This window comes from Varroa jacobsoni, unplaced genomic scaffold, assembly GCF_002532875.2.
Source record: "Varroa jacobsoni isolate VJ856 unplaced genomic scaffold, vjacob_1.0 scaffold_1278, whole genome shotgun sequence".
Lineage (NCBI taxonomy): Eukaryota > Metazoa > Arthropoda > Arachnida > Mesostigmata > Varroidae > Varroa > Varroa jacobsoni.
In genome coordinates, this window is record NW_019214180.1 from 385,282 (window position 1) to 406,502 (window position 21,221).

At 45.5% G+C, this 21,221-nt stretch overlaps 1 protein-coding gene across 2 annotated transcripts in view; it reads right to left on the reverse strand.

The window, feature by feature from the left end:
- Positions 1–21,221, reverse strand: part of kn (EBF transcription factor knot) — a 107,285-nt gene that overhangs the window by 56,571 nt on the left and 29,493 nt on the right. For both annotated transcript variants that reach the window (XR_015314166.1, XM_022847321.2), the window contains exons 6-7: positions 9,064–9,137; positions 8,818–8,886 (exon numbers count right to left, since the gene is read on the reverse strand). Coding sequence is in view for 1 of the 2 variants with exons in the window: in XM_022847321.2 (XP_022703056.1) it covers positions 8,818–8,886; positions 9,064–9,137 (143 nt within the window). In the remaining variant the exon portion in view is untranslated. The remainder of the gene's footprint in view (positions 1–8,817; positions 8,887–9,063; positions 9,138–21,221) is intronic.

Genomic DNA, 21,221 nt, shown 5'->3' on the forward strand with positions numbered 1-21,221 from the left:
GTTGACCAAGAAATTGGATCGGTCGCGGCGTCGTAAGCCATAACGGCTCTTTCTCGAAAAAAGCCAGCGTCTCTAGGTATTCTCCCCTCGTCGTTTCGTTGTCCTCCACATTCGTGTTGCTTGACCATACCCCCGCCCCTAATCGACCCCCAGACTCGCGCCGCGCCTGTTCTGGCCCTTTATATGAACTTGTCACTGGCGCGTACACACGAACAAATAGACACAGGCAGACTATTACGAATAAGGAAAAACTCGGGTAGGAGAAAACGGGGCAGGCATGCTGGGCAACATCCGCAAAAGTAGCCAGTAGCTATAGAATGCTACGAACATGAGAAGGCTAGGACACGAGCAGGCAAGCAGGCCAACACCGGTTTCTTAGTACGTCCGTCTGTCTTCTAATTTGCTCTACCAGCTAAGTGAACGAAGTACGAAATAGGGGGCGAAATGGGGGGAGAACGAGAAAGAGAGGCAAAAATGTGAAAGGAACCACGCTGCGCGAAGATCCGACCTGCATCTTGCCTTACCATAAGAGGATTACTTCAGCCAGCCAAAAAGAGCAGGAGAAGATATCAGAGATGTAGGAGACTGTGGACCGGCAGACATTCCGGCTGATTCTCAGTCTGTCCTCCACCATATTGCTTGAGAATCCCAATGGAACGCTCAGCCATTGCTACTTAACTAATCTAAACAACTTATAATTATCCACACGCCGGCCCTCTCCCGTCATGCACTCGTCGTCTCAAGAGTGATATCCTTGTGCACGTAAAAAGTATCGACATAGAAATGATTATTGTTGTAAAATCGAAATGTAAAGTGGCGTGTGACTAGCTGACCATTATATTAAGTATTACAGCTCGAAGCGCGTATGTCAACGATGGTGAACTCGCGACCTTTTTTAGTATACTACCTCCGCTGTATCCTTCGAACTGGTAGCACCTGCACGACAATCAGAAAGCCTGAGATGCGGGAGGGCTCAAGCGGCTCATGGGCTTAAATGAGGAGAATTGGATGTCTGAGGGTGTTAAGACATCATCAGTAGCAGGGAAACTTGAAAAGGGCAGGGGGAGGGGCAACGAAGGCTGCCATGAGTTCTTTGGTCCTGTGCATCGCAGTCTATCCCGTCTAACGCCGGCATCCAGCGGTTAGAATTGTGACTTGTCGATGTTTTGCTAATCTCTCTTTTTTGTCGCAAGATCGACCTATCGGTACAAATCGGCAGGTACACATTAATACAATACCACAGCTGCTACAGCCTAGATTTTCTTGTGTGTAATCAACCAAAAAGAAAACACAAACTTTAGTGATAGATTTTTTTGGTATTTTGTCGCTCACCTGTAACATAAATTTGGTATGCCTTGTAAAAATCTTAAATTGGAGAGATATTAAGATAAGTTACTTAATTTAATAAGTTGCGTAACGTTTATCATTAAGGTTTAACTTTCCCGGTAGCTTTTAATCAAAATACCATTACACAATAGACAATAATAGCAATGTAATTAATGGTATTTCATAGTTCAATTGAGAGTAAATTGTTTATTTGTACAGGATAGGAAGATCTGCCCTATCCCACCACTTACTGCTTCTCGTCCTAATAAAATGGAGGGCGTGATTTTTATAGCGAGGGATTTTTCCGTCGTCTTGGCTTTGTGCTAGTCTGATCCCTTCCGTAGCTGCCGCGTCTGCTGATTCTGTAGCCGACGTCGTTATCGCACCGGGGCGGCTGAAAGACTGCACGGACCGAGACAGATTGCCTCGACGAGGGCTTAACCGTTACCAGATGTTTTTCCTCTGGCACCTCCTTTGCCATGGCCTAACTCAATGGAGTGGCCTTTGTAAGAATGGTGCTTAACACCTTGTCTTTGCCATCCGTACATGTGTGTCTATGTGAGGGAAAACTTCTAACGGGTAGGCGCTAACTGCGGTCATGATTTGTCGTCATTATTGTTACGCATCATTTTGTCACGTTCTTACAGAGTATTCGATTCGAGTAACTCAAAGGCTGAGAACAGCACGACAGTCACCATTTATCTACCTAATCGACCTAATAAGCTATGAAATAGTTCAGTCAGATTGCCGAAACAGCGAACCGTTTGAAACGATGTTCCATGGTGCGATTTTTACTATAGCACTGGTAAAAACCACAAAAATACTGTTAGTAAGTGCCGGTAATTTTTTCGTGCGTAACAACAGCTAAAGCTAGCAGAGAAAGAAAACGGAAGTCTGTCTATTATGTTCAAGAATCGAACGTGTAGCTCTCATAAAGAGTGTCATTTGTGAATGGACGAGGTTATCGCTAACGGTGAAATACTCTCAAGGGCCATTCAGTTCCGCCCGAATAGTAGTACTTCATTCAAGATCACTTTCAACTTCTGTGTGCGAAGCTCAATTCTGAGGAACCGAAGTACTTGCCGCTACCGAGGCTGGCTAACGTCGGAGACAGAGCTTCAGTGCCGATGGGGGTGCCGATGTCGCGAGCAATGTTTCAATGACACACCGCAGAAAGGCAGTAGTAGCATGTATTCCCTTTTCGAACGGTAAAATAGCGCTGGATGCTACTTCCAACTGACTAACTTGCTACTCATTCGCGGTGTAAATGAACGACTGCTACCGGCATATTTAATGCTTCGTACTACACACTACAAGTAGTATAAGTACATATATAGGACACGGGATAGCCTGGTAGTTGGTGGAAGGAGTCTGAAAAGTCGGTAAACTCACACGGTTGGTCCTGAAGTGTATGTAACTGAGGCCTGTGTGAAGTGGATCTCGATGACTTTATTGCCCGTTAAAGAGCCTGGGTCTCTCTGGCCTTTGGGCGAAAGCTGTTCGGCTACACGAGTCGCTCAGCGATGGCAGCACAATCTGCTATATTCCTATTGCCTCAGCTGTCTCCAGCGGCTTGTCGGCATCGAGCGCGTTGCTTTTGGGAACTCTTTTGTGTCTTGTGGGCACTGTTAATTTAGGTCGCGGTTCAAGCTTATAGAACTAACTAGCTACATCGTGTGGCTGATCGCGATGAGAAAAAGCAAACAGGTTGTCACGTATGTAAAAAATACATATACATGTTAAACCACAATAGGTAGCCGGACTACAGCGCGATACCCAACGCCAAATCACGAAGGCGTCATATCGAAAATAAAGAAACGCTTGTATGTTCCATTCACCCAATCAATGAACCTCTGAGTCTATAGAATACGCATAACTAGCGTTACATCCCGGGGAAGAAATTAGATTGATGCCGGTCAGTACTTGCAATCGATAAGCAAGAAGAATTAACTTGGAAAGGTATTTCTACGGTACAGACGCTATGGCGACGCACTGTATTGCTTGGCGTAGGCAAATTCTCCTGTGAAGATGGTTCAACGTGGAGGAATCACGTCGTTCAGCGATGTTCGGATGGTGACCAAAGCTCGATGAGGTGCGAATCTTTGATGGAGGCGGAGGGGGGTCTTCTAATGTTAACGCCGTCAAGGGTCGTTGGGTCTGCCTTCAGCATCTCCGATCTTCCCGCTAGAAGCCATCACATAAGTGTATAGTGTACAGTTTGGAGTAGTAGTATACGGAAACGATATATCTTTACGCCCCACTATCGTACTTAAGTCAATTCGAGTGTAGCGTTAGTTCGTACCTCAACCATTTGGGTGCCCAGCTAGTATCTTTCATGATAACGGTTTCCCTCAATGCATTTACGTTACACTTAAATACAGCTAATTATATTTTTCAGAATTGAAAATATTCGCAGTTGTTATGTCTTTTTGTCTGAAGTAAAGTTGAAGCGTTCATTGCCAACTATATACAGAATCTTAACAGGCTAAAATAACTGAACATATACATGTAATGTGGGCTCGAAATCGTGACTGAGCTTGTTTTTGCAACTGTTTGAAGCGATCTCAAGTGAATCAGGCCAATCAAGGGAACGAGCATATGAAGGAAAAGAAAAAATTGGACATCAAACTGCCCCCTTTTCTCATTTCTCACCTAATTCGCTAACGACCCCACTCCGATTTATTACGATGAGAATGCGGAGAAGACAAAGATAAACGAAGCGAGCAACAACGATGGATATTTGTCCGTCTGTCGGCGCATTCATCTATTTCCACCAAATAGACTATATGTGTGAATGTCTCCTTCAGCAACACTCGTTCGATTTCGATCCTTTATCTATAGGGTGTATGTATATATGTGTACACACACACTCGTTATAGATCATAGCTTCTGCAGACGCAAATGGCGTATTCCAGACGCTGAGGGTGAGTGAACAAGTGGCTATCAGTCTCGCAACTACTTGTAGCTTGCTAGCTATTTGCGTCGCTGATGGCGGCCATTGCAACAACCTCAGACCTCAATCCAATTAATCGCAATCTGTTCCTTTTTCGCAAGACTTACATTGAGCAGGCCGACATTGCAATGTCAATGTCATTGTCGGTCGTCTCGAGAGATGTTTTCGGCCGCTGGCATCGCTGCCGATCGCCCGCTCAGCCGCAAACGAACCGGCAGCCAGAGGCAGGCAAGCTCGCGGTCCTTACACCGCAAGCGAGGGCTCTCCCGAAATAATCTTTCCCAGTCTCTGGTTCGGCTTCGTTCTCCAGCCCTGTTCAACCTATCTCGCCATCTCTCTTTAGCTTTGTTCTGCGTTTTCCTTTCCTCTCGCAGTCCTTCACAGCGGAGTACTCTGGCACTCGCAAAAAATGAAGGCCCTCTTATACAGTACGTTCCCAATGTAGACTCGGCCTAGTCAATCCCCAGCCGCTACTATTATTGGCCAACCATTCTTCTCTATGAATACAATACAATTACGGCCGTCCTGTTAGTCCTACCTGGTTGTCGGCTGCTTTCAGGAGGAGCAATGGCGGCCGCCGCCGCCGCTGTGTCAAAGAAGTACGAGAGTAGTAACGCTGGGAGAAGAGTAGCCCGATAGGTGGGCGACCCTAGAGGGGTTTCGCCCGTTCGGTCGCCAGTTGGAGTACAACTAATCGTAGGTGGGGGATCTAGAGACGCCGTGGGCTCTTAAAGGTTGGCACTAGAAAGGGACTCAGTGCGAGGGTGACAGACACTCATCCAGTTAGCCACCTGTTCATTTGCCAGATTCCCAAACCCACCGCGCCGAGGAGTAGCAGTAGTTTGGCTACCGCGGCAACGGTCGCGACTTGCACCAGTCGCGCGCGGGTTTGCTGCTGGGCTTGCCTGGTCGACCACTCGAAGGCAGACGAACAAACGGATATCCCTATGTGCGCCTGCTTGCTGAGCCTATGCCTTTTGCCTTACCGGGATGCAGCCGCAAGCCCGTTGCAAGGCTACGATGATGCTTCATTGTGTGCATTGCTGATGAAGCCCAACGCTGCTGCTGCTGGTATTATAATGCTACGCCATAGGGTATGCTGCTAGCCTAGTCTATAATATAGTATTGTATAAGGGACGATGTCGGCTGGTCTAGGGTAAGGGAAGATCAGGGTAAGCAGTAGGTCGTAGTGTAGCCGGTGAGAGGTAAAAACTCCCAGCCTGTGTAAGCGTGAGTCTACTTGTAGGACATATATATATGTTGTTCGTAAATAGCAGCTGAATCCTAACTGAATCAGTAGCCAGTAAGAAGCTGGCCATATGGTGGTGTTTAATCAGGAGACGCAGAGATGACATTGCGACAAGATAAATGCAACGGAAAAACTCTCTTGGCATTATCTGGCTAATAGAAAGCATGATGAAGATATCTGTGCTAAATCCACTTATTCGTTTTGATGGTTCAGATCTGAAGCACTGAACACATTGGCGAGTGATCAGAACTGAGCATTCAATGCCGGCGTACAGAAGCAACAACAGCAGCAAGATTAAATTCATTATTACCTATTTGTGTAAAAATAAATATCGTCTTTGTTATGTTTAAATACTGTGTTTATTTTAAACAATGAAGACGTAGAACATTTTTAATGGCGCCTCCGTCTCAAGCTACTAATTATTACCATAGAGCTATGGTAGCCAAGAAGACGATCCAAGTCAGTAGTAACGCTTGAAATACATTGCATCGCGTGTGCATAGCATACTGGCGTTTTACATGGACTCTGTAGCTGGTTAATGGCTTACCTAATATTGCGGGGCTTCGTCAGATACGCGCTATTTTTTTATCGTAAGTAGTTTCAGCAGTCGTAGAATTCAATCAATTCTCCATAGGCTGCTTATATTCGGCGTAAGAAACCACTGAGTGAGGGCTAGATGCAATGATAAGGGTCACAGGTGGCGGAAACTCAGTCACGTGACCGGATATGGCGGGTGCCCGAAATCCCAATTTTGGAAGGTCGGATGTAGGGTAAGGCACTGTATAAGAGGGCCAGCCGGTAGCAGTCTTGGCAATTATGGAATATGTGCTTTGCCAACAGATGGTCGCTGACCCAGTCATTGAAGTCGAGAGCAAAGGCCTTGGATAAGGTATCGCTCGTTCGGAAATGCTGATGATGAGGTGATCAAGGCCATCGTACAGAGTACTAGTCGGAAATACACCAAACCTGAATGGATGCGACATTAGTTTATTGAACAATGTTACGCTTCAAGTGCTGCTACTGCTGTTCTTGCTACCACCCAACAATCGTCACATCGCAAAGTTAGCAACATTCAACATAGTGAATTTTTTTTTATTGATCCTTCCCAGATGATACCGTGACACCATTCGGTAGTAACAGTAGGATAGGACATTTGCAATGGACCAGTGGGTTAACGTGGCTATCTTGAACAAAACATTTCATGCTGTGATTTGTAGTGACAATACAGACACAAGGCAGAAAAGCAGGAAAAAGGAAAATTGAGGGAGAATCAAGATAACCTGGCAGAGAACAAGGCCAAAGGTGGCTCCGCAAACGAAAGGCAGTGTCTGTACACCGCCCGTTCGAGCAGGAGTCCAGACTGTGACAGTCAGCGTAGAAGCTGCTTCGCACAGATAGGCACACTTGAGCGAACCCGACCTGCGACTAACGGGTTACTTCTAACTGGCGAACACGTTGTTCCCGAAAGGACATAAAGACAGAGAGCAAGAAGGGGCCCATATATACATATACAGAAATAGGGGGAGGGTTGTGAAGCCTCATCAGAGCCTACAAAACCTCTCGCCCGCTCTCAGATACGAGTATACGCGTGGACACATTCAATGGAAGTACATCACGCAGGCCCGTATCCGCCTGTTCAGACTTGAAAGATACCCTTAAGGGAGCTCCAACTGTAAGTGGGAGGCAATGCCGGTCCCATGCTGTCCTCTGTTTTCCTTTCGTCGCCGCCTGCATAATGCTAGATAAAGTCTGTACGGCTTGTACATATAGAGAACCTAGCAGTTATCTGTATAATTGTCAGCTAATGTCATGAAATTTGCTTGACTCTTTTCTCGCTGTTACTACATTCACTAGTAGTTATGAAGTATAATAATATCGAAAATATAACGATAGCACCATTGCCTTCTCAAGGCTTTATAAATATGAAGCTATATGAACATAATCAGTACCAACTATGCGACAAACTGTCTCTTCTATCCAACTTAAAAAAGTTAGCCGACGTCGTTTATAACGTAGACTGTGCAAGACGGTAAATTGAGACGGTGAAGTTGTGACGAGGTTATCACAAACGTGCGAGGTTGCCATATGCGGTGTGGCCTCCTCGTCTACCCCTTTGACCCCCCTCCCCCCAGTAGACCTCGTCTCGTCTTTATCTTTTAGTCGGCTTTTGCCTCTCCGTCCTTTTCTGTAGCCTTCCGCCGTCCCAACTACTACTTGATATGTGTGTGGGTGTGAGATGTTGCCACGTGTCCTGCTAAGGTGCGCGTGCCAGTGCGCGTCGTCCTGTCCCATATGGCCATCATACAACGGCCCTACACATACGACGCGCCCCATCTGAGCTTAGTCCCTGACGGGTGCCGCTACCACCGCGGCCAACGATGCAATCTATCTGGACAAACAGTGGCACTCAATGGCGCCAGCCAACTATATTGAGCCACACATAGCTGTATTCTATATTATCGGTCGGTGAACGCGACTGACCGCCCACCGGCGGCAGTTTACCTTAGTCGTTGCACTCCCAGCTTCTTTTCCTAGGTAGAACTAGGCAGCACAGACTTCCAGTTGAAGAGGCGGCAGGCGCGACGACAGTACGCATTACGACAGTACCCGATTTCAAATAGGCTATATTTACACCCAAATACACCCAGTCAAGCTTACTTATCCAATCGTCTTTCAAAGTGGCTGTCAGTGTGTATATATGGTGTTTAGAAATGCTCTAAAGAGAGCACTGTCCTGTTCCTACTTAGGGCGGCCGAAGCGGCTGCAGTCGGGCTTGTGGGTGAGCAAAGATGGTAGAAGACCAGCTCTCCCTCTACTAGATGTTCTGTTCTCCTCGCATTCTTCTGATAACTTGAAGATTAAGATGAGGTTAAAATGAGCTAGCTCCAAGCAAATATGGCATTCGTGCCAATATATCCTTCAGGTTGATGGTCATTAAAAACGTAATCGGGCTAATGTTAGTGCCGTAGATGCCGCATTGCTATAATGCAGATGGGAAGCTGCTTGATTAATTACAATGGTCCATCGTATTGATCCGCGGGCTGCTGAAAAAGTTTCGCTAGCGATGTTGCCACAACACCATGATTATTACAAAAAAATAGAATAGTATATAAGGTATCTAGGCTTTTAGGACTAATCAACTATTTTTTTTTCTAGTGTAAAGGTGTTGCGGACATCAAGCACTCTGTTACCTAAGGAGTTGTCAGGAAACAACGTGCAAACATGTATTATGCCCTGCACAGCCTAGTCTGGAGGCTGTTCCGTCAGACGGCACTACGTTACCACTTACCTGTCAATGATAACGGGGTCCGAAGGGGTCTCATTTCTGTTGCCGCAGCTCTTCTTATCACAGCACCGACTGAAACAATTTAAAACTACTCTAAATTTAAACATAAAAGTACATAAATGCAGCACATGATCTATTATTAATGACTATAGAATATTTCGTTTTTGTACTGCATCTGTATATGCTTCTTCAGCAGTATCGGCGTCGTTTGTGGATTTGTCACGAGGCGTGCGTGTCACTCGTACCTACCTGCACATAACTTCGTGCGTCAGAAGCACCCGACACATTTCAGGATTCCTGTCCTGACCTTCGTACACAATCGCCTGTCAAACAGGAAAAGATAGACGTGATATGAAACATTTCCGGCACAATTTACTATACTTTTTTACACTATACTATAATTATTTATTTTATTCGCTATATATTACCTATACTTGATTGAAGTCAGCTGTTGCTATGAGAAGTAATAATGAATCTTGAATGCTTCGTACAACTTCAGCAGAAAATTATAACGATGCCTGTGGTACTTCACTATAAATATATATAGCTCCGTATCATCTATCGATAAACGTGTTTGTGCAAATTGTACATGTTCGAGTCTACAATCTGAATTATACCGACCCACATTTACAGCTGGTGGGCAAAAGGGGGTTCTCGTTAGATTGGGCTCCCCCGCAAGACAAATTATTAATTCGAAACTAGATTTTGCCTTGCTTCTCGCCACCCCGCTCTTCGACGAGGCGAGGCGTGAGATAAACATGTATGTCTGTACGTTAGCGAACAAGTTTTCCGTTTCTAGCTTCCTTCGAAAGTAGTTTCTTTTTTTGCGGCGTATTGCTCCAAGGCTGCTGCTGCTGAAGCAGTCGCTATACCTACCGTCGCTCTTGGAATATGGACAACTCGCATGAGCTGTTCTTTCGGTTTCATCGACTTTTTCCTGAGGCCTTTTTTGCATTGAGAATTAAAGATCGAAATCCGAAAGGAGGCTACTTTGCCTCCGCCCCCCGTCCGTCTTACCTTAAGCATGCAGGACGGAGCTCGATGTTGGCGTCGAGGCAAGTTTCAAGCGGAGCAAGTTCGAGAACTGATCTCGTAATACGGCGACCGCGTGGGAGGCCGCCGATTGATGTTAACATACCGAATCAACTCATTCTGCTTGCCGGGTCGCTTACATGAGCTACCTCGGTTATGGCGAGAGCAAATCAAACATCTGATTATATTTCGAGAGCTTCCTTCTTTACTCTGATCTGTCGTGAAGTTTCTGAGCGGCAAGCTTCGTCCCAATTGCTGACATAGGACCAATGCGCTTAAGCTACTTCTTGTTACGACGAACCTTTGTTCGAACAGGTGACGAACAGGCGTTCATATATCATTCCGCAAGTTATTGTAACATCCGTGCGCCGCGCACGATATGGCACATGGTAGCCGCAACGAACGCGGTTGTTCAACCAGTCAGAAGTGAGGACCAACTTATGAAGACAAGACAAAGGTATATATATAACTGAACAATGGCTATCATTTATTATTGCGTGCAATTTTCTGCAGTGAAACGATGGGTACTTGTTTTACAAAGCATGCCAATAATAAACCAATAGTAATGCTATTTTCATGTTTCATTGAGCTTTTTTTATATTTATATTACACATGGATTTTCTTTCCTCTAAAACTTCAATTCTAAAAGCATCGTATCACATTGTCAACTCGATAAATCATTTCTGGTTATCGAATGATCCGATGGTGGATGTCATCCAAGGTTGGTGTCGTAAATAATTTCGCAATTGATTCAGTCGTGGACAAGGGAAATCGACCGATTCCCGTGTTGCGAGTCAGGGGCCAAAGTCGTCCCAGCGTCCCCACTGCATTGACGGGGCAGTCGACAAAATATCGAGAAAACGGCCGCTTAGAAACCGACGCCTGATGGGACAGAAGCGTCGGTTACGTAGAAGGTTGTTGTCGATAAGTGCAAGGAAAGGCAACGAGTCAAGAAAACTCAGTTCTCCTTCCATTCCAGCAGCCAGTGACAATCGTCAATCGAAGTGGATTGGCTACCGCAACCCCTACCATCATCAGAAGCATTAGCCGACCACCAGTAGCATGCTACGATTGTTTCTTCTGAGTCCGACCCGTTTACTTAAGCGGTGGGTCGGGCTGCATTGTCCACTGTCCTGCGGTGTCCCATGATGATCAATGGGAGTCACAGCCGTGACAGCTAGGAGAAGCCAAAAAAGCCAACGACCACAGTGGAGCGACGTCCTCTCCTTGCTCGCGTCAAGGGGGTTGGCGAGAACCGGCACATCTCTCCAGACCTTCGTTTTTTTCCTTTGCCTTATCCCCTTGAATCTCTCATTCTCTCTCTTTCCCTGTCTCTCTCTCGCTCGTGAAACGACTCCAGAGATTGAGAAGCGAACGTTCGTCTCTTTCGTCGTCCGCTTTTCTCTTGCACTTCTTCGCGGACGGTTATCCTCACACTCGGTCATGTCAGCCTGCTTGGCCGCCCTCCCTGCCTTTGTGTCCTGCACCCTGTGTCGACGAAGACGAATAGATGACTGGGATATTGTTCGAGGCAACCACCGTGGGCAGGCAACTGAGGAAATTGGGATAGAAAAACGGGGAAAGGGAAAAGATGAGGTGTTGTTGGTCGACACACAGATCAGAGAATGCCCGCCACTACCGTCAATGGTACCAACAACTGTCTTATGGGCGGTGACATTTTTGGCCATAGCTTATGGTGTACTCGCACTGCCGTCGCGATCGTCCTGGTTTCTTTGCCTAGAGTGACTCAGCACTTTTCGCCGGCTGCTCAACTGACTGACTACCAGCTAGTAGGCACACCAGTAGGTGCTCCCGCACCGCACTAGCTTCTGCTTTTGTTACTGTTGTCTGGCATGATGCTTGCCTTACGCTAACCGAATCGGCTCCATAAGGCCAATTCTGAGGACAAAACAAGGTGCACAAGGCACCTCGGAAAGGCAGGAAAAGAAGTTTCTTCCTCATCTCAATCTCAAAACGAAGCCCACCTACATCTACTCTCAACATCGCCGCAGGTATCATCATGAATCAGTGACGGCGCTTTGTGCTTCTGCAAAGCATCTATCTACATATCTGTCTATCGAGATAAGAACTAAATCGTTCAACAGAACCAAGTGCATGAGAATACTATCTCGTCGGAAGAAAGCTATTGACATTCCATTGATAATTCTTTCTTTTTTGGCTTTTCACTGCTTTTTCTTCTTAGCACTATGTTTGCACTGGTTGTGATTGGTTGGGCAATCGTGTGTTTGTCGAGTTCGTAAAGGAGTGCGTGGGCGACTACTACATCTCATACGTAGCATTCTAACTGGTGTCAACGAATAAACCAAAGGACGGATGAGAGCAAAAGACTAGATACGCCAATTTCAGTTTATGTCGTTTGTTGTTATCTGCCATTAACGAAATGGTGAGGCCTGATTTACTCTGCACATGACAGATTTTATGGTTGTGTGTTTCGTTATCGTCTCGTCGGCGCTGCGACTCCATTTCCTTAGTGAAGAATCGCGGGTAAGTTGATAGTGGGGCTCTAGGAAAGGTTAATCGGACATATTTACCCTACTATGGGTAAGCAAAGAAAGAACTAGGCAAATGTTTTCACAGAACCAGATAGGATCATTTAGAAGCTGCATATTACTTTATTGTATGATATTCACTGTCAATAGATTAGAATCAACGAATCAAAAATTTTCGATTCAAGCGTTACTCGACCACCTTCGCTTTTGTAGGGGCTGAAATGTCCTCCCTCGAAAAGCCCACACCTTCTGTTTTGAGTATACTTCGGACAGGGGCCGAAACGGCAGTAAGGTCAATCAGAAATGCCTGCGGACTGAGTCAATATTATGAAGCCAAGCCGTTTTGGAAACGTCCCTGAACTTCATTTAGGAATCGGAAGAGCTCATAGTGATGAGTATAACTCTCTGCCAATCCTTCCAGTGCACATTATGTAGTACACAGAATCGTTAGCGACTACAAAAACTGAAGGTTTCATCCTGAGCGAGAAGATGTTGCTGAAATAATTAACTTTCAGGAAAAAAGAACTACTCTCAAGTGAACCCTGTTTTCTAGCAATTCGAAAACCTTTAGGTTAGGACTTGGTAAAAATAGGCGTATGACAAAACTGGCTAGGCATAGATTCTGCCCCTCAGCGAAATCATCAAAGTTGATGATATCGATGTAGTTTGCAATTCTTTTGCTGTATAAAAGAAGAATTGCTGTATAAAAGCGCGCTTTATCAAAACTAGCTCAGACATGTAACAGTTTCATCAGATATTTGTATCGTTAAAGTCAACTCCCCCTTTCAGCTGGGCTGTAGTGTGCGCCCAATATGTAAACGTTCAACACGGTATGCGCGTTAGTGTACCCAGTTAAACGCATATCCAATTCAATAACAACTTTGTCTTGTCCTCTAACACACATTACACTGTAAACAATGTGCTGCAATGAGCATAACGTGGTGACTTTACAACTCTACCCCGAAAAATTATTGGCCTATGCTGCGTATGTCGGTCCTACACCAAATCGCGTGGCCGCTGATGGCGACACGAATGTAGTCTGACTGCATAGGACGGAAAGTATCGTTGGTTAGTTAGGCCAAATCGGCGCTAAACATCTGCTGTTACAAATTCTTGTCTTTTGATTGCCAGTCTTCAATACAGAACAAGTTTTACTAGTGTTGAAGAACAACGAATAGAAAGGTTGGCGCCCGCTAGCGGCTGGCTAATACAAGTTGGTACTAGTCAAGGATGCCATTGTTGATTGTCGAGTGGAGGAGGTCGAAGGATGCCTATACAAGGCACTTTATAGATCCGATAGCGGCAGCATCGCTGAAATTGACGAAGGAACAAGCGAACAAGGAGAGCCGGATCTCGGCGCGTGTGGCAGCTTCGTCTAGTATCTATAGCCGATCTTCGTAATGATGCCTGTATTGGATCCCAACTTATGGGTAGCTCGAAGTCCAAGGAGAGAGGAGCACAAGAGCACAACCAAGATAATATGGAGGCCGTAGGGGGGGCTAAACTAACAGCTTGTGGGGGACCAGCTAGCGAGTATGGAGTTGATATATAATAGCTGATACAACCAGGTACTGTCACGGATATTTTAGGACGACAGCATTTAATGTCAAAGCTCGAACAGGGTACTAAGAGAACGCAATGGCCACGCCTTCCCTGATGAACTAACTAATCTCTTTGAGTAGACCCATGCGGTTGTTGCGCTCTCCATCCTCATTGAGTTCACCTGAGGTCACAGAAATGGGCGACACCACTCCCCCGCCCAAGTTACGCCCGTAGAACACTCAGGTACTAGAGCATTAGATGCCCGAATAAGTGGACTCGTGCGTCCTTCAAAACTGCAGGGTGGTAAATGATAAGGCAGAGAAATATTCCGATCTTTGCATAGTTACTACCCCTAGTCAGTCGAATGGCGTTGCTTACAACACATAAACATATTATTTTCTGTTAATAGTTGTAAATCTATTTGAATCACCTACGTAATGAAAACCAGATTTAGTGACGACCTTGAGACAACCGTCAGCAAGGTAAGTCAAACAAATACTAATAACTTCTTAATTAAATACGTACATTTTTCTACTAATTGCTACTCTCAATGACAGCGACATCCCTGTTCTGCATCTGGGTTCGGCCACTTGAGCAATTGGTCATTTGTTCACAGAGTATCAGCCTATGTTTATATAGCCTTCTATCGACATCGGAAACCTGCTTGGCCACCAAGACGAATTCAATTCGATATGGCTCCCTCTTGAGATGAAGGAGTATTAGGAAAGGCACACACATGAGTATACACACCTCATTATTGAAACCCAATCTGAGCTTTCCGTAGTTATCTGCAGTATCCAAATGTTTGCTATCCAGTGACACTCATAGCTCGCAACTAAACTGAGGGTGAAATGGAGACGACAAGTTTTGCGATTCTTCCAAATCCACCTACGTACCTATATTAGCTCTCGTAACACAGCTATAAATATGTAGTACAGAAAGCAATTCCGACGAATCCAGCATGCTTTAAAATCGAAATAGGATAATTTTTTTAATATGTATTAAAGGTGCCAGCACTCTGACAATTTCTAAACAGATATGTATTTACCATTCACGTACCCGTATACCATTTCTCGGTTTATAGCTTCTTAAAGTAAGTCAAGAGTAGACTAGGCTTGTCCGCCAGTTGCTCGTTTTAGAGAATGCTAAGTCCCGCGAACTTCCTTTGACAATCCATAGGTCAATCCAGGGAGCAGTTGGGTCATGGCGATTAAACCTGGCATTGTCATCCAATAGCCGGACTGTGTGAATTCAGTTGTCGACTTACAGACCATGAGTCTCTCGAGGAACTCAACAAAGCGGACAGCACTCTCGGTCTTGTCTTCAACAGGTAGTGCATCGTAGTAAATGCCCTTGACATACGTTGCAAGTACTGCCATCACCTTACGTCCGAACTCACTCGCCGCTGATATCGAAGTCGAATTTATCTTCAGAACGACGTCATTCGTCTGCTTGATTCTCCTTCGACCGGCGGTAGAGGTTGAACCACGCCTCTCCAGATAGGTTCTTTGTTGACGAAAGTTTTCGCAATTGTACATGGAATAAACCATACGGATTTCCAACTGAGCTGGAGCCAATTCATACGGGAACCGTTTTTTACTCAGCTTCCGATTTTTAAGAGAGGAAGAGAGAGAGAGACAGGGATAGAGAGATTTCTAAGAGGGATTTTTGAGATTTAAAAGAAAGCGCTTATGATTCGATGACACGTAACATTCTAAAAAGTCAGTTTTGGACGAGTCTTTACACTCTAAGCTCCGCTTTCGTGAAAAGCCCCTCGGTTGCGGCAATGCGTTCTTGTCTCTCGGGTTCCGATGTCTGGTCACCTTCTTGCTGATTTTTGACACCCTGCTCCTAAAGTGTTTGCGTTCATATACTGTGCTTTCACTTAAGGCCTCGTGTTCTAATGTTTTCCTAATGTCGCTAATCTTCGATGAACTTCCGCAGCGTAGTGATTTTTGAGGAACAAAACTTTGACCATCGACCGTTGATTTTCGAGTCTAAAAGATGTTTTCCTTTCTGAACTAATTTCTACTAAAGTAAATTCGATCAGTCTTTCCTTGCAAGTTTCTAGAGGACTGGAGTGTTTACCAGCCGAATTTCGTGCGCTAGCGGCGCGTAATTCAAAGGTTATTGAATTTCAAAGGCTGTCGCATTTGCTCGTAACAGTCTAATATATCCATCCTCTTTTTCTTCTTGCTGTTTGACAGTTCATGACGGTATGCGGGTACTGCTGCATGAACGCTTCTAGTTGCCCGCCACATACCAGCTCTGCGCATATAAATATATATATATATAAATATCTACAGGTTCATTGGTTGAACAGGAGCGCTGTGACAGCAACGGTGTGGGCTATCAAATGTTCATTTTGCGTCTTCTACTCCCATCGACGAATGGTCGGACTTGTCGGTTAGGAATTTGGACACGCCGGAGCTACAATAGCCAGCGGGGAACGGCAGCATAGGGTGGCTCCGGCGGCGCTCGCTACAACGTACAAGGACAAGAAGCGAGTGCAGCTAGCCCACAGGAGAGCAGGCCAAGAAGAACAAGTAAAACGACGGCCTACGAGAAAAAGGACTATTACTAGCACTACTACTACGGAAAAGAGAACGAGGGACGACCAGCCAGGAGAGTAGGACACCACGAGACAACTAAAGCCATCAGCCCACTACTGCTGCCACCCCCAGCTTGTTATCCTCTAGCTTCCCCGAGACGATCCCCAACCATCCCTAGCGGACCCCTCTGCAGCCCTAACCCCGACAGATCGTAAGGCTCTTGCCTGGGTGCAGGTGCGAGGAGGCGGCACCGTACGCCCCGAGGCTGCTCTGACACATGAAGAGAAGCACAACCAGCAGCAGCAGCAGTGTTAGTAGTAGAAGTAGCACCAAGACCAAGACGAAAACGAGACCCACCGCAGAGACGAGTAGGTAGCGAATGAGTGAGTTTGCAGTAGCTGCGCCTCTTTTTCTAGCCAGCCCTCTGTTTCGTTACTTGTACAATCTGAGAAGAGAACATCGACACGACGGCGCACTGCCAATGACGATGACAACAACGAACCTATTCCAGAAGTACACGAAGAGGATAGAGAGAAAAAAGCGCGCAAAGGAAAACAAAGAGAAACGCTAGGCGAAGTAGGTGGGCTAGACCGGTCAAAGGGGGCGGAGGAGAAGGAATAGCATTTCTGCTAAAAGGGTTGCGTGTATTTAAATTACTAATGCCGATATTGAGTCCATATACATTTAGCTATTTTGCTTTGCGTTATCGTGTCAGCAATACACCTATTTCAAAAGACGTTAACGAGCTAATTCAATTAGAAAAAGTGTACTTTGAATATTAGAGCCATAACGATGGAACAAAAACAGTTGGTTCGCGAAGATCGGAAATGTCTTAAAAACACTAGAGACTCTGAACAACCGACTGAGTATACAACCCTGCTAGGTGAGCCCTTCCATAGGCTTCACAGGAAGTCAACAGTGTTCCGATAACACATTTTTTACAATGGCGCACTTTAAAAAAGGCAATAGACAAGAGGCAGAAAAAACTAGATATTTATCACACTTTTTAAACTATAATCTCAGTCTTGTATTTTACTGTTGTACGCAGAAATCTATTTTTGGCTATGTCCACCTCAAGACTCTTTCAACTGAAGGAGAGGATAGCCTTTGTGCAAATGGAAAAAATTATAAATATAGAGGCATTCAGTGTGGATGGATAACGAGGATGTTGTATGGTATTAAGTAGGCGCTATCAAATGTATTTTATTATTAAGCCGTTTATACACGATTGCTCGTAAGCTTTGCCGCCTATGAAACAGTGTCTCAGGGTTTCGTTGTCAAATGCAAGCTATATCATAGATTTTAGTTAAGGGTGGACTAACCGGGAGGAGTTCTCTTGCATCCGATTGGTATTGCACCTGACCTATTCCTTTCACTCAGACAAACGCCGACCAAATTCATGATATATTCCCAACGGCAGAGCGATGGGATGCCTTCTGAGGTGAACGTAAACTTTCTGTAAGTTTTCTAAAAACCTATTCATTTCCTTTAGTCACTACTGATTCATTCTTACAAACTGCCTCCCCAGCTGGGTTTCGATTGCCTCCCTAGTGTGTTATCATCTCGTATATACTCGAACTTGGGGCTGGGTACATCGAGAGTCGTAGAAGTAGTACATTTGTCTCTATTCAACGAGCACACATAGCAGCAACGGCCGCGCCGTCGCGCGTATTAAAAAATCACGAGATATTCGGTGCGATTTGCCATCCTTCGATTGGTAGTCACAGCCACCGTATTGAACAAGCGACAAGATCACTTCGACACGGACCATTTTATGGCTCCAATCTCTTTTCGTGCAGCTCGCGCAAAGCCATCTCCTATCCCGTCTACTGAGGACCATCCAGGTCGCTATGCACGCACCGTACTTGTATAGACATAGGAACGTGTCCAGCTTGGCCAACCTGAAATGGTTGTGACCTGCTGTTGCTGCTATACCTTGAACCTTCTTTAAATCGTAGCTCACAGCAGTATGTGATGCGCGAATGCCGCCCGCCCAGGTCTAAATTTGCCTAGGGTCCGGTAGGATTCTTCTTTTCTTTGGGCACATTACTAAGCGGAGTAGTCACGTGAGTATTATGCGGAGAATGATAGCGAAAGTAAACGTCAAACCAAACGCCGTAATAAACCAGTGCGTTTGTGATACTTGTCGTATGGCGGTATGTCGGCTGGTGTCGGTGGTAGCTTTTTGATAATAGCATTATAGCAGCGTAATACCGATAACGATATTAGGCACTAAAGTTTTTCGACCTTAACTGAGGTTAGTAGCGGTTGTTAACATCACATGAGGGCGTCTTTCGGCGACAGCTATATCCACTCTGAGCTAGCGGACAAGTTGACAAAATATAACAAGACACGAAGTACATGTTTTTATATCAATTATATATAGACTGTGTAGTCGACAGTAGGCTGCATTGATCACCCGCTCGGTCAGCGGTTGGCATAAGCTACCGGTACCAAAATATTTGGAGTAAAGTCGCCGGGGTTTCGCAGTAGTTTGCGAGGCTTCTATGTGGCGCCCTTGCCGGTACCATTACCCCAGCAATTTGAAGAAGCTGTCCGCGGAAACGCCTGATCGATCCGTGCACTCACATGTCTGTCTATTATGTATTAAGACGGTGTGTGTACGGAAGAGACGCCTATGTATTAAATAATACATAGGCGTCTCTTCCGATGACGTCAAATACAGAAAAACCCTGCTACAGGCGACTACATTCAAATTCGTCGCCAACAAAGATGTTGGCGCTACGACTGTCGCTACCATTAGCTCTCCAGCGCCGCGGAACTGGTGGCTCCCGGATGCGCCAGTTTGGCAGTGCCTCCAGCGCCTTCTTCTTTCTCTAGCCTTCTTTTTATCCGTCAGCTTGGCTCGTTGTTATTTCATGCCTGATTAGCTCGTAAAGGAGTCAGTCGCTCACTGCGCGTTTGGCACACCTCGCCTCTTTGCTCCATTTCTCGTCGTCGTACCTACGGCAACAAGGAGATGAAGTACCCAGCCCGGAACTCTCTATGTGGACACAACGTAGTCTGTTCCACTTGTCCGCTGCCGCTTGCACAGAGACGCACTACGAGATCAAACGCACCCTCTGACCGAAGGCGGTGTTACCGACATTATGACGACGAAAACGTCGCTCGGTTCCATAATATAGCTGTAGCAGATTACATACATATGCCCATATATGTTATATGTAGGTCGATCCTTTCGTCCGTCTGTCTATAGTCTATATTCAGTGGCTTCACTTCGTGTATACCTATAGAGCTATGTGTACAGACATATGACTGACTGTTTTAGTACTTTTCAGCCCTCAGTTTACATGAATGCCTGGCAACGTCATCCAGTTGGTGTGCATCCCAGCGCGCGACAAACGGCCCTCTGCGTACATAAATAAGTAAAAGGTCGTCTGGATCCTTTCGTAGTGGTCCAGTATCTCTAGAAGTGACACCACTCAAGAAATACGTCCAAGTCTATCTATATTAGCGGCCTTCTTACCATCTGTCTAAGATCCGTTGCTATTATTCCGTACTACATAGTTTATAATTAGGTTGAACAAAAAAAAGCTCTCAGCAAAGCAAGTGTGGAAATATATATATTAATAATAGAAATTAAATAAGCTTATTACGTTGGGGACGTCTTTTAATCGAACGTATTATGAAAATTTCACGCAATATCACCAATTGCAGCGTCAGAGGTAAATTGTTAATTTATAGTAGACGCTAAAGAAGCACAACTGGTTATTCATCATGTCTGCCAATCTCATCAATCCCTTTTAAGTTTCATTTAAAAATCCGTTTCAAATTGCGTCACTGATGAAGTGGCGATAGCAGTCTGTCAGATCACTAAGCCAGCAGCTGGTGCTGCGCTCCACAAGGTTCGAAATTGTGCCGGATTGACCTAGCTACATCCCGTAGTTAACTAGAAATTCTCTTATTGTCATACCGTTGCTGCTGCATTACTTAGAACAAGACAGCTGCTAATGATCTCAGCAGTCAATCGAGTTCACAAGCGATACTTCGCCGTATGGAAAAAGGTCGAAATTGCGTACATACATATTTGTGTGTGCGTTACCCTATAGAGGTGTAGCTAGTCTGCTTGGCAGCAGCAATTGTGATGCATGGCAGGGAGTTGCTCCGCTCGTTGAATGAAAAGAGCGCAGGACCATCTTTAGCCATGACATTACTTTATATATCGGCTAACTAGCTCAAGTGCCAGTGCAGCAGTGAGGTTGCAGGAAGGCATCACAGCCCGCGTAAGTGCCACCTCACCTTTAAATCGACAGTCAACAGTCTGTTCTTACTGTTCCGGTATGGGTTGGCATTGCTCCTTCAGGTAATACTCCTGTGATGGCCTACGATGTGGAGTCACTGAAGTACATGTCTGTGTTCCAATACCATCGTGACACCCTGCGCACAATAGACATTCACTCATACGCATAGTACACACTGTGCGTATGTATGTCTAGGGTCCTCATTAGACGGTGATGACTTCGCCACCACATGGAAAGGGGAGCGGCACCTAGGCCGAGATCAGCTCACTCAAACTTTAACCAACGAGGTTTTGACCGTCTCTGCTGAACTGTGGCAGCCACACTCTTCGAACGAGCCCTTCATAGTCGACAAAGGGAGTCATAGCCGAAAGCGATCTTGTTCAGCCTGTCAACTGTCGAGTGTACAGCGACAAACGCGCGCAGGTAGACACAGACAGATAGAGATAGACGCACATGAAAGTATATAGTGAGACAATACAAAATGAACGAATTCACAACAGAAAACATGG